Below are 16,268 nucleotides of genomic sequence, written 5' to 3' on the forward strand. Positions count from 1 at the left end.
GTGCAAAGGAGTCGTGGGTACTCCCAAGTGTAACTGAATACGCCCTCACCCCAAACAATGTAACGATGGGGTAGAGAGAAAGGTTGCTAGTCTCCTCAGTTTACCCCAGCTGTGGCAACAACCTAGACTTGCTAAGTAGAAATAGAATCAAAGGACCAAGACCTACTAGCATTTCTGTTAAAAGCTTTAAATTACAAATCCAGATTATTTTAGGAAATTCTGATTATTTAAACATTTACAGAATTGACAAATGGGTAGAAGCTTGTTTACATTTTAAAGGCATTTTTCAATTTTAAAAACCCATTTCCAAAGGGAATCTGTCATTTTAACAGTAAGATTTATCAGTAAATTAAGGATTCAGATTTTTTAAAATGTCTAATCTGGTCAATCCTTTAGGTTATCCCAAGAGGATGCTTTCTTAGACCTCTTCCTCCTTCAGGACACTTCTCTGGTTCTCCTGCCTTACTTAGAAAGATTTAAGTCCATTCTTAGAATGGCATAAAATACTTACTGTCCTGACCCTTAACTTGCCCAATATTTTCTCATTTATCCTCTTTGCACTATAAACTGCTGAGACGTAAACTACTTTGCACCTACTAAGCTTTTGTTTCTGTTACTCTCAGTCTAGATCAACTTCCCTACCTTCTCTATTATACTCCCAGCCATCAATCAACACATAGCTCACACAGTACATTTCTAAGTAAGAGACAAGCACTGTCTTTCTGCTATATTTGGTCCTTGTAGATATTCCTATAACTGCTTGTCTTGGGTTATATTACAATGCATTTTATATACTCTGTAGTACCTAATCCGTATTATGCATTATAAAGCATTTTTATGATTGATGTTTTAGGTGACCCAGCTGCTGAAACAGTGTTCTTGGTCAAGTCCCTTTTCCTTCGAGCCGCAGATACATAATGGGTACTGGTGGTTTGTAGAGCCCTTACACGGTGCTCCACTAAGGAAAGCCGCGACTGTTTACATTGTTTAGGGCCCTGAATAGGTAGATTCCTGCTGAGCTGAGTTCAGGAAACGCTTCTCTATATGACGTCACTATCAGCGACTTAAAAAACCACTGTCTGTCCCGGAGTACAGAAGCGGAACTACTTAAAACGAGGTTCACCTGTCCCTCAGTACACAGGTTCCGCCTGAAAAGGTTTCCATTTAGTAGCTCGGGCAGTAGGAATGTGAGCTCAACAGCCTAGGACTTCCCCGAATTACTCCAGGGTGGACGGGAAGTGTCTCCGCCGCCCGGTGGGAAGGCCACCTTCGCTAGATTCAGAGAAGGGGGTGCATCCCTACGGCCTGCGGCAAAACCCAGCGCCGGGTTCAGGAGAGCTTCTCTCGGTAACGAGGAGGCTGCACCCTCCTCACGAGCAGGATTCACTGGTGTCGGACCACAGACGAACCGCAGCCGGAACCCAGAGGGCGATTCCCGCGGTGCCGAGCTCCTGGGGCCAGGCCGGGCCGTGGGGTCTCCCCGTTCTCCACGCAGGGGCGGCGGGGCGGGGCGCAGTGACGCCAAGGGGAGTGACGCGACGACGCAGCGCGACGCGGTGACGCACGCCCCTTTGTTGGCTCAGTAGCGGTAGCAGCGGCCGTGGAGGTGGCGCTGGGGACTGTTTTCTCTCGGAGGCCGGAGCGGAGCCGCGTCTGACTGAGGCGGGCGGCAAGCGGCCCCCTCGCTCCCTCCCTCCCTCCTCCGCGTCCTCCCCGCCGCCGCCGCCAGCCGCCAACCGCCAACCGCCGCACCCGGGGAGGAGCCGCGGCCCGCGGGGCCGGAGCCAGGCCTGCGTCCGGACATCAGCCGGAGCCGGAGCGAGAGCCGGGGCCTCGGCGTCCCCGCCCTCTCCCCGCCTCAGGGCCAGCGTTCGCCGGGCCCTCGCGTGTCGCGCCATGGACTCGGACGAGGGCTACAACTACGAGTTCGACGAGGACGAAGAGTGCAGCGAGGAGGACAGCGGCGCCGAGGAGGAGGAAGACGAGGACGACGATGAGCCGGACGATGATAACCTGGATCTGGGCGAGGTGGAGCTGGTGGAGCCCGGGCTGGGCGTCGGCGGGGAGCGGGACGGACTGCTGTGCGGGGAGACGGGCGGCGGCGGCGGCAGCGCTCTGGGGCCCGGCGGTGGCGGTGGCGGCGGCGGCGGCGGCGGCGGGCCAGGGCACGAGCAGGAGGAGGATTACCGCTACGAGGTGCTCACGGCCGAGCAGATTCTGCAACACATGGTGGAATGTATCCGAGAGGTCAACGAGGTCATCCAGGTGAGGGTGGCCGCCGCGCTGGCTTGACCTGGCCGGACTGGGGACAGATTCGGCGGCCCGAGGGGCAGGCCTGGGCCTGGTGCGCAACTCAGCCCGGTTCCTCCCGGCCCTGTCTCCTCCGCTGCCTCTGCTGGGGATAAGAGGGTGTCGAAAGCAGACATTCGCCGGTTAGCCGGGTGTGGGGAGGTGCGCTGGGGGCGGTGCTTTCCAGGTCCTGCTATGGCGGAGGCCTTCGGCCGCGGAACACTTCTCTTGCGGGCAATTTCTGCCTGTCCCTGGGCCCGGTGTCCTTCCTCTGGCCAGAGGAGCGCCTACAGAGGCGGGGCGGGGCGGAGGGGGGGTGGAGAAGAGCAGCACGAACGCGGCCCCTGAGAGGGTTATCCCGGCCTTCATTCTCGCTTGAGCACTTTTGGAAGGGGTTGGAGTAGGCCTAAGAGCAGCTTGGTGTACGGTTGCCCCAAGCGGGCACCGGTTAATAAAGAAATGGATCTGCTTGGCAGTCTTAAGTGCCTTACTTAAAGGTGGGGGAAGGGAACTGTTTCTCGGAAGAGGTGCTGATGGGCCTTCTTTACCCATGGTGAAGCTTCTGCTCTCATCTTTTTATGTCGTTGCTGGCTGTTTGGGACCTAATGCTACTTTTCATTGGTAGCCAGTGACTGACTTGAAGCTGTTGGAATGGCTACTGCTTATTGCATACCCAGCCTTGCAGCTAAAACAACAAAACGCAGTGTTACTGTCTAATATTAGACAAGACTCTATTGTGAGTTAGAAAGTAGGGGCTTTCTGCTTCTGGACTCTTTTCTCTGATAATTTTTATTTCTTGGTGAGTTAGGCTTGGTTTAAGTTGATAACACAACTCGTTTGATCTCATGGGTCAGATTTTGCATTTTTGAGCTTTAGGAAGTCCAAAGTTTACATTTGTTTGGGGAAAAAAATTATGATGAGGGGTCAGGGATACGATTGAAGAATAAAAATGAAGTTTTGATTCAATGCAACTTTTAGAAAACACTAGTTACATATGAGGAAACTATATACAGGAGCAAGTTACTATTGCCTTCTTCTACCTCACTCATTACCCCCCCCCCCCCCCAATTAATTGGTTAACATTCACTGGGTAATTGGCAGTAGTATGTCACTGCTACTTGTTCAGTTTGCGTGAATAGCAGATTTTTACAGTATTGTCTAGTAAGGAATACTTTCATTGAAACGTCTATTTTGGCTCATTTGGAGACCCTGTTTTGAATAATAGTAAGTAAAAAAAATCTGATATATAGTGGGACTACTAAACAGTGGACATCTCAAACTTTATAGGGATACTGCATTCTGAGGAGGAAATTGAAGGTATATAGAAGGAAGATAAGTTTTATTGCTCTTTTTCTGCTTCTAAAAATATGACAGTTCTTAGGCCACTAAGTTGACACTTTTTTCTTTTTTTTGAGGAAACTTTATTAAAAGAAGTTAGAGTAAAACCTTTAATTCTCTTTTCATTATTTACCCCCACAGTACATAAAATCCAATGTTTTCAAACTTACCTGTTTTATTGACATGTTAGGCCTTTAAAAACTCATGGATAATGGATATTTATTATTTAACTTACTTGTTTTCATGTAGTAAATCTCATCCAGCTTTTCTCAGCTCTTAGGTGTGTCTTAAGCACTGAGGCCAAACCTTAGAAGTTCTTCATGTCACTTCTGGAACAGGGATGTAGCTAATGCATATGACATCATTCTTTCTTTGTTAGTTTAGGGGAGAGAGAATAAACACAGATGAACTGAGCTAATAAGGACCACAAAATACTAAGGGTTTTTGTTTGTTCGTTTGTTTGTTTTTAAAAGGTGTCCATGCCTGATTTTTGAAAACTATCTTTTTCTTAGTTGACCTCATGTTAAGGTCTCTTAAATGGCATTCCTGAATATATGAATTTCAGTTCCTTGTTAAGTTTATATTTCAAAATACCAGTAAAGGAAAGAATAGGGTGTATCCCAGGTCATCTTTTTTCCAAATGGTGTGCTTCTTAGATCTAAACTAGGCTTTGGTTGTGGCAATTATTTTTTTATGTTAGATTTAAGCTTAAAAAGTTACACTGGTCATACATGCACACTCTAAGAAAGAAATGACTAGGCAAGAAAAAAAAAGACGAGATCTACACCAAGAGAGATACATAAAATTTGAAGTTAGTTATCTTTTCAGACCTCTGGGTGAGCTATACATATATTTTAATAACATCAGAATAATACTATATATTCTCGTTTTCAGTAGAAAAAAGCAGGTTATGGAAACAGAAGGAGTCTCAACAGTTTTCTCGTTAATAACTTTCCATTTTCAGTGTTTACATGATTATAAATCTAGACTAGTTTATTTAATCAGTCCATTATTATTGGCCTTCCTTTTTATTTTTTAGTTTCTGGCTCTTACTAACTTCATTGGGAATATCGTCATAGATAAATCTTTGAATGTTTTATTTTCTAGAATAGATTGAATTGCTGAGTCAAATGATGTGATTATTTTCAAGGCATTTGATACATACTACCTACCACATTGCTTTAAGAAAGGCTATGTTAGTTTCCCCCCCACCAGCCAGTGCTTAATTAGGATAAAATAGTCATCATTTTAAAAATTTGCTTTTAAAAAAAAGGTGAAGAGAACTTTTAACATGTATCTTAGGACATTGGTATTTCTTTGTAATTTGCCCTTTGCTTTTGCTCATTTTGAGCCCTTTTTGGGATTTTTTATTGCTTTATAAAACCTCTTTATATTCGTTGAGATTTTTAAAGATCATTTCTCTAGGTTTTTTAGTTGAAAAAATTGTTTAATATGGCAATAAGTTTTAAGTTTATCAAATTAAAACCCCTTGTTTCACTTCATATTAGAGAGCTTACTGTTAATTCTAAAAAATTTTAAATCCCCTGCTCCCCAGTGCTACTTTTCAATATGAAATCAGGTATGTTATTAGTGAATTTGAAAATAAATTTGCAGGAGATAAAGATTGAAATGCTTTTCACATTGCCAGATTAATTTTTCCTTGGGAATTTTATTACTACTTTGGGGAGAATAATTCTGGGCAACAGTAGATAATATTGTAATTTGTACATATCTGCGGGTTAGTTTTAGCTTTCATATGAGTTAACACTTTCTGTTTTAGAAGACTCTTGGTTTTCTAGCTTTTGTAACTCTCTTGTTATAATTTGTTTAGTTTGGCTTTGTTATATTTAAATCTTTGTGGCTACCTAGATTACCTTGTGAACTTTCAAGAATAGATCAGGGGTTTTGTTTAACCTATACAAATATTAAAGAAGTACTAAAAGCCCTTAACTTACCCAACTGTATTTATTAACTAGTATTATTAGTTAGTAGTATTATTATTAACTAGTATTATTAACTGTATTTATTAACTAGTATTATTGAACAGTGGATTTCTAATGTAATTGCTTTAGCAGCTTGGTAATTTATTAAACACCACACAGTTCTGCGATTGAGAGGCCTTTAAACTTGCTATTTTGTGTTTCCACAACATTATTCAGCAAATGTTTGTTGTGCTTGTGTGTGTATGCCAGTCACCGTGTCAACTAGATTAGAGGGCATGGTTCTTGCCTAAGGAGCATATAAAGGTGGGGAACATAGAGGTCCTTGGGCTTCATTCCCAGAGATTGTTGTTCATCAGTTAAGTCTGAGTTGGAGCCTAAGCATTTATATATTTTTAGCCACTCCAATGATAGTTCTTAACCACTGGGATAGTCATAGTTCATCTACTGTCATGATTTTGACGCAGGGAGAATGAGTAGAGTGAGAAGGTGGTAACCCTTAGGCATATCCCTTTTTAAAATTAATTAATTTTTAAAAGATTTTATTTATTTATTTGAAAGAGAATCAAGCACAGCAGGGAGAGCTGGAGAGGGAGAAGAGAAGCAGGCTTCTCGCTGAGTAGGAAGCCCCATGCAGGGCTCAATCCCAGGACCCAGAGATCATGACAGGAGCTGAAGGCAGATGCTTAACTTACTGAGCCCCGGGAATACTACTTTTAAGTAGTTCTGCAGAGAAGGAGCATGGGCTGATGGAAAGAAGTGGTCACAGAGAAGGTATAAAGAAGTGGGTGGGTGTCTTACTGTTTTAAGATTTATTATGCTAAATAGCCTGTTTTAAAGACAACAGATATCTTTACAGGGGAAATTTTCTGGTGGCTGTTGAAGTTTTTAATTTTATTTCAGCTATTTATTTAATTAAAAGACTTAAAGAACTTCTAAGGTGAGGTTTCAAGCATAAATTGAGAGGCAGTGTATAGCAGCATTATTGACTCAGAGTCAGTTTTAGCCCTGGCTTTTTCCTCCAAATGGCAAGTGTTGTTTACATCTCAGAACCTTCAGTTTTTGTTTTTGTTTGTTTGTTTGTTTTAATATGGGAAGTAGTTAAGAGAGTTGAACTACTATTGATTTTTTAAAAATCTAACATCCTTTTATAATCTTAGTTAATTGGAGATGCTCACTGTTTCAGAGAAGTGAATTGAAGTGTACAAATCAGGATGAACTTAAATTGGCTAACTTATTTGGGTAGGGAGTGGAAGAGGAGAGGAAGGGGAGAGAGTGTGTATCTTGAAGCTGTTAATAAAAAGTGTTCGGTATAGTTTATTCCTCTTGAATTTCTGTCTTTTCCCACCTGATCTTGAACTTATTTGAGCCATAAGTTTTAAATTCTATTAATTCTTATTAAATCGCTTATGGCAGTAGTCCTGTGAATCAGACTCTGGGGGTGGGGTCCAGCCATTGGTTTAAATGAGCTTTCCAGGTGATGCTGATGCAAGCTTAAGTTTGAGAACCACTGATGCAGTTGAAATTTAACAGCGTTTCTCAGTGTGTTATCAGTATAGTGATAAATTACAACAGAGGTGGGTTAATGGTGGAAGGCAAGTTGTTTAAGAAACTAATAAAAGGGAAATTTCAAAAGTGCTTCACAGCGCTTGCTGGGCTAATAGAGTTGGAGGGGATTTGTCATTATTACTGGTATCCTTCAGATAAAGTGGTCTTTAATTCAGTTATTTCAAACATGCAAACCAAACTAGTGGCACCTTACATTCTAGGTTGGAGCACTTGATTTTCTTTCCACTGCTTTTTTTTTTTTTAAACACAAAAATATTTGAGTTTCTTTATTTAATATGTTGGAAAAAAATAAAAGGTTTTGGATATTGTAACTGCTCCTGCTCAGTACTATAGTAAATAGTGAAGAGAATATCTGAAGACATTCTCAAGGAATTGATGATCTCTTTGAATTTAGACACTCAAAGCTATTGGGTCAGAAAGTCTTTTCATCAGGTGCTAAGTGGATAGTAATAGGTATTCATGGAAGAGAGATCTGTGGGTGTTATCTGGCTAGGATTGGATGGCTAGGATTTGGATAGATAGGAAAAAGGGATAGAAAGCCATTTTAAGAAATTGAATGAAGTGAGAACAAGGAAAGTGTCCGAATAATGGTGAGCTTCACTAAAGTAGAACAGAGTTTGTAAATTGTGGGTGGTAAGGTTGAAGAAACCGGAAGGTTTGATACTCTGAAGAAAGGCAGAAGCCATCAGATTAGATTCCTTTATTTTGGGTTTGACATATGGTAGCTGTATGTATTAGTTATCTTCAACTCCACATTTCCGCAAAATTCAGTGGCTTAAAAACACTATCTTACAGTTTCTATGGGTCATGTTTTGGGTGCAGCTGAGTTAGGTTAGGTGCCTCTGGCTTCAGGGTCTCATGTTAACTCCGTTAAGGTTGCAAGCAATGTATCAGCTAAATTGCAGTTCTCAAGGCTTGAGGAGGGGAGATTCCCCTTCTGTTGTCAGGCCTCAGATTTTCACTGGCTGGTTGTTGGCCAGAGACACAAGTACCTTGCCATGTGGGCCTCTCCAGAAAGTGGCTTATAACGCAGTTTCTTTTCCTCAGAATGAAGAGTCTGAGAGCCCCCAAGAGAGAAGACAGTCTTTTTATAATTTCATTTCAATTGACATCCCATCACTTTGTCCTGTTCTACTTGTTTTAAGTGATTAACTGTATCCACACACTCAAGGGGAGGAGGTTGCACAAGTGTGAAGATGAGGAGGTGAGGGATCCTTGGGGCCATCTCAGAGGCTCTTCCATCATCTACATACCGTTTGGCTTTGTCAGGAGGTGAAGGATAACCATTGTATAATGCTTATCTATCCATTTAATTTATATACAAATGAGAGGCATAGTAGTTTGGATTTTTTTACTTAGGATTAACTATAAATTATTTGTATCTGGCTTTAGATGATAAGCATTCTTTATTACTTTTCAATAGCTAAGATTAAAAGAAATAGCTTCTAGTCTCTTAGAATTGGAAGAAATTTGAGATTCTTCAGTCCAATAATTTTTTTCTTTTTTAACTTTAGCTACGTAGTGGAATCACCTGGGGATTTTTTTTTTTCACACTTCTAATTGCAGTTGTAAGAAACAACGATAGCATAGCGATCCCACATACCCTTTGCTGATTTTTCTACGGTGATCCCACCTTGCAGAACTGTAGCATAATGTCACAACCAGTGAGTGTATTGACATTAATGTGATCTTACTCAGATTTCTTGCCCTGAGATTTTTCTTTTAAAGGCAGGCACTCAGACCCCACAACAGACTAAGCAGTGGGTCTCTGGGAGTTTGGACCACGCATTGTCATTAAACAGAAATTTTCCCTGGATTATTTTAATGCACACCCAGGGCTGAGAGTCCTTGTTCTTCTTTGTTGTCTCTAAGAATCCTCTCAGTAACATTCCAATCTCTGCTTAACTACAGATAAATGACAGTGAAGTATTTTGTGATGTAGCTCATTTCAAATTTAACTCTTGATTTTTTAAAATGTAATTAAAATGTGCTATTGTAACTTTCACCTATTGTTCTTAGGGTCACCCTTTTGATAAAGTTGTTTTTTAATATAATTTTGTGTTGGAAGCTATTCTTCCTGAAGTTAATGAGACCCTCTTTTCTTCATACAACAATGAACCTGTATTTTTGATAAAATTTTGATAAAATTGGCTGCTTTTCTATTTTCTACTAGACACTTTGTCTTAATAGGCATAATATCACAGGCCATAACTTGGCTAAGACTTTAACAATATACAGGTCATCTTTTGTATGTTATCATACTATTATTTGTTGCTTTGTTAAATAGCTTAGTTATTCCTATTAAATGATGGGATAAATGTAGGAGTGAGGATTTATTTGGCTGACATTTGATGATCACTTGTGAAAGAATGAACTATAATCAGAGGCTTCTAACCTGGGATAGCTGTATCCTTTGGGGCATATGGAGATAGTAGTGGCAGTTTTTACCCTTTCTTCCTCCAGCATTAAAAAAAAACTACTTAAAACAGCAAAACAGGGGCACCTGGGTGGCTCAGTGGGTGAAAGCCTCTGCCTTTGGCTCGGGTCATGATCTCAGGGTCCCGGCATCCAGCCCCGCGTTGGGTTCTCTGCTTGGCGGGGAGCCTGCTTCCCCCTTTCTCTTTGCCTGCCTCTCTGCCTACTGTGATCTCACTCTCTCTCTCCAATAAATAAATAAAATCTTTAAAAAAAAAAAATAAAATAAAACAGAGCAAAACAAAACTGCCCAAGTGAGTTAAAATGTGGGCCATTGTTGGGTCTATAATTCTAAAAGAATAGCACGTTTTATAGAGTCATTTGATTTCCATAATCACGTAAGAATCCAAATTTTTGCTTTTTTCCTAAATTTTCATTTTAACAGTGATTGGAGGTCATCTGGGATTATCTTGAATAATGTCTCATTTCTCGATGTATCTTTGTGAATAGTTGATGTCCAGTTGGTATTTGAGTTAAACTGACGGGGTAGTTAGTATCTCGGAAGGCAGTTTAAGAAGTTCTTACTGAGGGACACCTGGGTGGCTCAGTTGGTTAAGCAGCTGCCTTCGGCTCAGGTCATGATCCCAGCGTTCTGGGATCGAGTCCCACATCGGGCTCCTTGCTCCGCAGGGAGCCTGCTTCTCCCTCTGACTCTGCCTGCCATTCTGTCTGCCTGTGCTCGCTCTCTCCCCCTCTCTCTCTCTGATAAAGAAATAAAATCTTAAAAAAAAAAAAAAAAAAAGAAGAACTTACTGAAACAGCAGCGTTCTGGCAGATTAACTTTTCAGAGCTCTACTTTTTTCATTTTTAAAAATGAGAATGCTAGTATTAGGGTCAAAAGGGTGTGAAGATTTGAGTGAGAAATGCCAGATACTGTACTGGAAGTTTTTCCATGTAATTTTTTTCTTAATGTAAACATCATTCAATAGCATTTTTCATTTTTGCTATGTTCCATTTAAAGGAAGTGTCAGAAGTGACCTGACACTTAATACATTTTGGCAAAAAGTACAGCAGATAATGAGGTATTAGGTAACATTTCCTTATTACTAAGACATTTGTTTAGACAAAGCTAAGAATAGCTATAATCCAGACACTTCCCCCCAGGCTTACTTTGCAGTCTCCTTTGAAACTGTCATACTTCTAATTCAAATATTAACAGACTCTAGTTGCTTGGTAATATATCCTTTCTCTTAATCACCGTTGTACATTTTTAAGGGATTAAGTAGAAGCTAGAGACTAAGAAGTATTTTCTGATTCTTAGCAAGTATTTACAGGTAAAAACCTGTAAAGTGCGACATTTTGGACAGGTATTTCTCTGAAATCCACTTGAAACCCAGATTTACTGCATTGTCTCCTCAAGGCTCTTCTTGCTTTAAATTACCAGTTAACTGTTCGTGGAATTTGAGAGTCACCCTTAATTTTTTCCTCCTGCTTTTTCCCATATCCAATTAGCCCTGATCCAGTTACCTCTGAAATTTGTTACTCCTGTTCTTTTTACAAACTAATCCTAAGGCCTCTTTTTATTTTGCCTCATTGTCTCTAGGCTTCCAGTCTATGTCATACTACCAAATACAAATGTAGTAGTCATTTTCCTGCTAAAAAAAACTTCATTGTCCGCCCCTTCCCCTGCCCCTTACTATTATAAGTCTTGTCCAGATTCCTTTATATGGCATTCATGGCTTCCTCATCTTAGTATCAGCGCATTTTTTTCAGTGTCAGCTGCTGCTGTTCTTGATTCTCCCATCTTCCCCAACTGTACCACTTATAATTTCTTTCCTTCTTTCTATTGCTAATACATATAACACATTTGTGTTTTCTTAAATTTGCTCAAGCTCCTCCCTCTTGTGTTCCTCTTTCTCCTCTCAACTGCCTGATGTACTTCTATTCAGACCCTGCTCAGATACTACCGTATCTCTTGCCAGGTCCCTCTTCTTTACCTTTCTAGTGCTTCCTTATCTTTGTTTGCATGGTGCTTCATGTAGATTTTGGTATAGCCTGCATGAGGTTGAAATATAGCCATCCCAATACCTAAGTCTCCACAGCCAGATGTGAGGGAGGGACTTGAGTATGAGAGCTGAGTCTTCCACATCCATAGCATATGGCACACTAACAGTCTTTGCCATAGTAGAAACTCAGTAAATACTTGTCCTTGCCTAGTAAATGCTTACGTCCTCAGTTTCCTTATCATATACCAAGGGGAGCTAGATAAGATTTTCTTCTGGTGCTAATAAGTTATTTTACTATTTGTAGGTAATGCCACAGTCATAGTGTAAGAAGCAAGAAAAAAAAGTGTTTAAATTCCAAGAGGACCGCTTTTATTTATTTATTTATTTATTTATTTCACAGATAGAGATTACAAGTAGGCAAAGAGGCAGGCAGAGAGAGGAGGAATCAGGCTCCCCATTGAGCAGACAGCCTGATGCGGGGCTTAATCCCAGGACCCTGGGATCATGACCTGAGCAGAGGCCGTAACCCACTGAGCCACCCAGGCACCCCAAGGACAAGCTTTTTAAGTGCTTGGAATATATAGTGACATTTTTAAAGCTTATTGTTTGCATGTAGTTCCCTGGCACTTACATGAACTGACAGTGATGTAAAAACAATTGAGTCACTAATGCTGTAGTTCTCAAAGTATGGTCTTTGAAAGCACAACTGTTGTATGATAATACTAAGACTTTTGCCTTTTTTAATGTGCTGACCTTTGTTCTAATGGTGCAGAATGCAGTGGGTAGGTAAAACAGTAGGTAGGGAATCCTAGCACTAGTCGTATCAGTGGCACCCAACTATACAAGTAGTCATTGTATTCTTCACCTCTACAGACAGTAAAAAAATAACATTTTTCACTTGGTCTGGATGAAGTAGTAAAAGTTACTAGTTTTATTTTATCTTATCCCTTAAGTACACATCTTTTTCATAGTGTGGGTGGTGAAGTAGGCTTAGGTAGAGCTGTGTGTGAAGCACTTGGGCATACTAAAGTTACAGAGGGTGTCTTGAAGAAGACATCTGTGCAGTTTGATTTGTGAACGGAACAAGCCGCTTGTTTGATGGAACACCCATTTTTTCTTGAATGACTGACTGGCTTTTTTTTTTTAGACAAATGGCAAACATATGGTGAATGTTTCTGCAAATGAATGAAATACACCTGTTATTTCAAGGAAAAGTGCTAACAGTATGTTTGCTAATGATAACATTTTTTAAGTTTTTAAGTGAAAATTAAAATTTTGGAAAACTTACGTTTGCTACTGAGACTGACTGCTTCCTAATATTTAAAAACTTCTGATGAAATACTGTGTAATAAAATATATCAATATTTGGAAGATCAGTTTAACTTTACCAATATTTTCCAAATGACCAATTTTCCATTGACCAATTTTGATACTTCACAGTCATGCATTGATAAATGAACCATTCAGACTACAAGATAGACCACCAAGAATATGAAAAGTTCTTTAACATGGTTTCAAATTCTACCTTGCAAACAGCCTTTAAGAAACAACCACTTTTTGCATTTTGGTGTAATTTCAAGAAGAATATCCATAATTAAGTGAAAAGCCTATGAAAGTGTTCCTCTTTGGGACTCATGGGTGGCTCAGTTGGTTAAGCATCTTCCTTTGGCGCAGGTCATGCTCCCAGGATCCTGGGATCGCCTGCTTCTTCCTCTGCCTGCTCTGCCTCTTCTGCCTGCAGCTCTCCATGCTTCTGCTCTCTCTCTCTGACAAATAAATAATTTTTTAAAAGTGCTCATCTTCAAAAAACTTATTTATTTATATATATAATTCATACTAAATTGTTTATTTATATTAAATTTAAAAATATATGTGTGTGTGTATGTATTTATTTATTTTTTAATATAATCTCTATACCCAGTGTGGGGCTTGAACTTAAAACCCTGAAATCAGGAGTTGCAGGTTCTATCCACTAAGCCAGCCAGGAGCCTCAAGTGCTCCTCTTTTTTTCAAATTGCTTATTTTTATGAAGCCACATTTCCTTTATTCTTCAGATAAAACAATATATCCAAAAGGGGCGCCTGGGTGGTGCAGTGAGTTGATTCTTGGTTTCAGCTCAGGTCATGAACTCCGGGTCAGCCTTGGGCTCAGCACTTAGGACAGAGTTGGCTTAGGATTCTCCCTCCCTCCTTCTGCTCCTCCCAGTCATGCTCTCCAAAATAAAAATAATTAATTTTAAAAAACCCCACAACACATCCAAGAGACTGAATCCAGAAGCAGATATGAGAATCCAGCTATTTTCTATTTAGCCAGGTATTAAAGAGACTTTGAAACATGAAATAGTGCACTCTTCTTACCTTTTTCTTCTTTTCTTCTAGCTTCTTCCTAGCTTTTTGTTACGATGTAGTTTTTTCATTAAAGTGGTTTTTTTTGTATCAATCTATAATGGGATCTATTACTGTTATCTTAATGAGTTATTTTAAAAATTCTATTTTAGCAGCTAACATAAATATTGACAGTTATAACTCACGTAAACAAAGCTCTTTGGTGTCCTAATTTTTTAAGGTAGAAAGGAGGTCTTAGACCAAAAAGGTTGAGAATTCTGAAATATTTCTGAATCATTAAGAAAATGGCATGTAGGCTTGCAAAAAGGAGATAGGACTAACCACACTAGTTGGATTTATTATAAATTAGCAATAGTTTATAAATTACAAATTAAGTATTACTGACTATTCAGAAAGTTCTTATTTATAAGCTATGTTAGATGCTCTGGGGGTTATTAACAGAAATACTAGCCTCTGTTGTTAAAGTCTAGGAAATGTGAATAGTAAGGTATGACTAGTAGGGGAAAGATGTTGGAAATGGGATAGGAGGCTTAATTTTTTCAGGGAGGAGCTAGTAGAGATACCACTCAATATACTCAACATACATATTTGTTATTTTGTCTTTATTTTGATTTCTTACATTAGAATGAAAGCTGTGTGAGAGCAGGACTTTATTTTATTCATTGCTGCATTCCCAGTTCCTAGAACAGTACCTGGTACATACTGGGTATTTAGTAAATCAATCTTTCTATCTTTCTTTCTTTCTTTTTTAAAGATTTTATTTATTTATTTGAGAGAGAGAGAGAGAGAGGGAACACAAGCAGGGGAAGCGGGAGAGGGAGAAGCAGGCTTCCCGCCAAGCAGGGAGCCTGCTGTGGGCCTCGATCCCAGCACCTCTGATGATGACCTGAGCTGAAGGCAGATGATTAACGAGTGAGCCACCCAGGAGTCCTTAGTAAATATTTCTTATGTACTTTTATTTCAGTACCATTTTTGGAGAATATTTTGCTAAGTTTATAATTTTAGGTTGTAGTTACTTTCTTTCAGTACCTTAAAGATTCTGCTGTTTTCTGGCTTCTGTTTGTGAAAGAGAGGAAGCTTAATGAAGTCTTTAATCTGGGTGATTGTGAGATTTTTTTACTATGTGTCTAGTGAGTTTTTTTCTTGTTTTTTTTTTTAATCTTTCGGTTTTCCGATCCTTTTGAGTCTGTGAGGGTAATGTCTTTTTATCAGTTCTGGAAATTCTCAGGTCTGCCTTCATCCTCTTTCCTTCTGAGACTCCAGTTACATATATATATATTAGAGCTTTTGGTTATGTGCCAGACGTGTTCAGTGTCTGTGTGTCTTACATTCTCTTCTTCTGCTTCAAATGGGATGATTTCTGTTGATTTATCTTCTGGGTCTCTAAATCTGTCTTTTTCCTTTGATGTGCTATTAAACACCTAATTAGTTCTTAATTTACAATATTGTATTTTTTAATTCTAGAGTTTCCATTTGACGCTTTTTTGTAGGTACTAGTTTTCTGATGACTTCTTTTTCACCTGTTTTCTCCAGTGTAATAATCATTTATTCTTACAAGGTTTGTCACCTAATTCCAGTAGTAACTGTTAGTCTCTTCATATATTTTTTTCCCTTCCGGTTTTCAGTCATGTGTTCCTGCCATTTGACATACTTTTGATTGCATGCTGTATGTTGGTTATAAAGTATTTTAGAGGTTCTGGGTGATGATATATTTCTGTAGAGAGGATTTTCATTCTTCCTTCTGTTTGGTGGTTAGAGTGGTGAATGATGATCTTAATCCAGTCAGGCTGAGTTGTAGCTCTGTTTAAAGATTTTATTTATTTTACAGACAGATCACAAGTAGGCAGAGAGGCAGGCAGAGAGAGGGAGGGAGGAAGCAGGCTCCCTGCTGAGCAGAGAGCCCGATGTGGGGCTCGATTCCAGGACCCTGGGATCATGACCTGAGCTGAAGGCAGAGGCTTTAACCCATTGAGCCACCCAGGCACCCCTCCTAGCTCTGTTTAGTTTCAGTCTCTGATCTGCCTCTGGACCTTTAGAATCTTCAACTAAGGGGGTGCCTGGGTGGCTCAGTGGGTTAAGCCTCTGCCTTTAGCTCAGGTCATGATCTCAGGGTCCTGGGATCAAGCCCCGCATCCGGCTCTCTGCTCAACAGGGAGCCTGTTTCCCTTTCTCTCTCTACCTACTTGTGATCTCCCTCTGTCAAATAAATAAAATCTTAAAAAAAAATCTTCAACTAAGAACCTGCTGTATTCTTAGCAGTTCCTTCCCTAGGGATCTCTAACTTTAATCATTGACTCTCAAGACTGCTGGAAGCACCACTTATTATTTCAGAGACTTTTACCTTTAGATTTTTAGTTTTGGCCCTG

General features: G+C 40.1%; 1 protein-coding gene across 1 annotated transcript in view; it reads left to right on the plus strand.

Annotated features, from left to right (window-relative positions):
- The first annotated feature begins 209 nt into the window (after positions 1–209).
- Positions 210–16,268, plus strand: part of ARIH1 (ariadne RBR E3 ubiquitin protein ligase 1) — a 120,464-nt gene continuing 104,405 nt past the window's right edge. The window contains exon 1 of the mRNA XM_082735768.1: positions 210–2,265. Within this exon, the coding sequence (XP_082591894.1) occupies positions 1,897–2,265 (369 nt within the window). The 5' untranslated portion in view covers positions 210–1,896. The remainder of the gene's footprint in view (positions 2,266–16,268) is intronic.

The sequence above is a fragment of the Mustela nivalis genome (assembly GCF_964662115.1).
Source record: "Mustela nivalis genome assembly, chromosome: 6".
In the NCBI taxonomy this organism is placed as follows: domain Eukaryota; kingdom Metazoa; phylum Chordata; class Mammalia; order Carnivora; family Mustelidae; genus Mustela; species Mustela nivalis.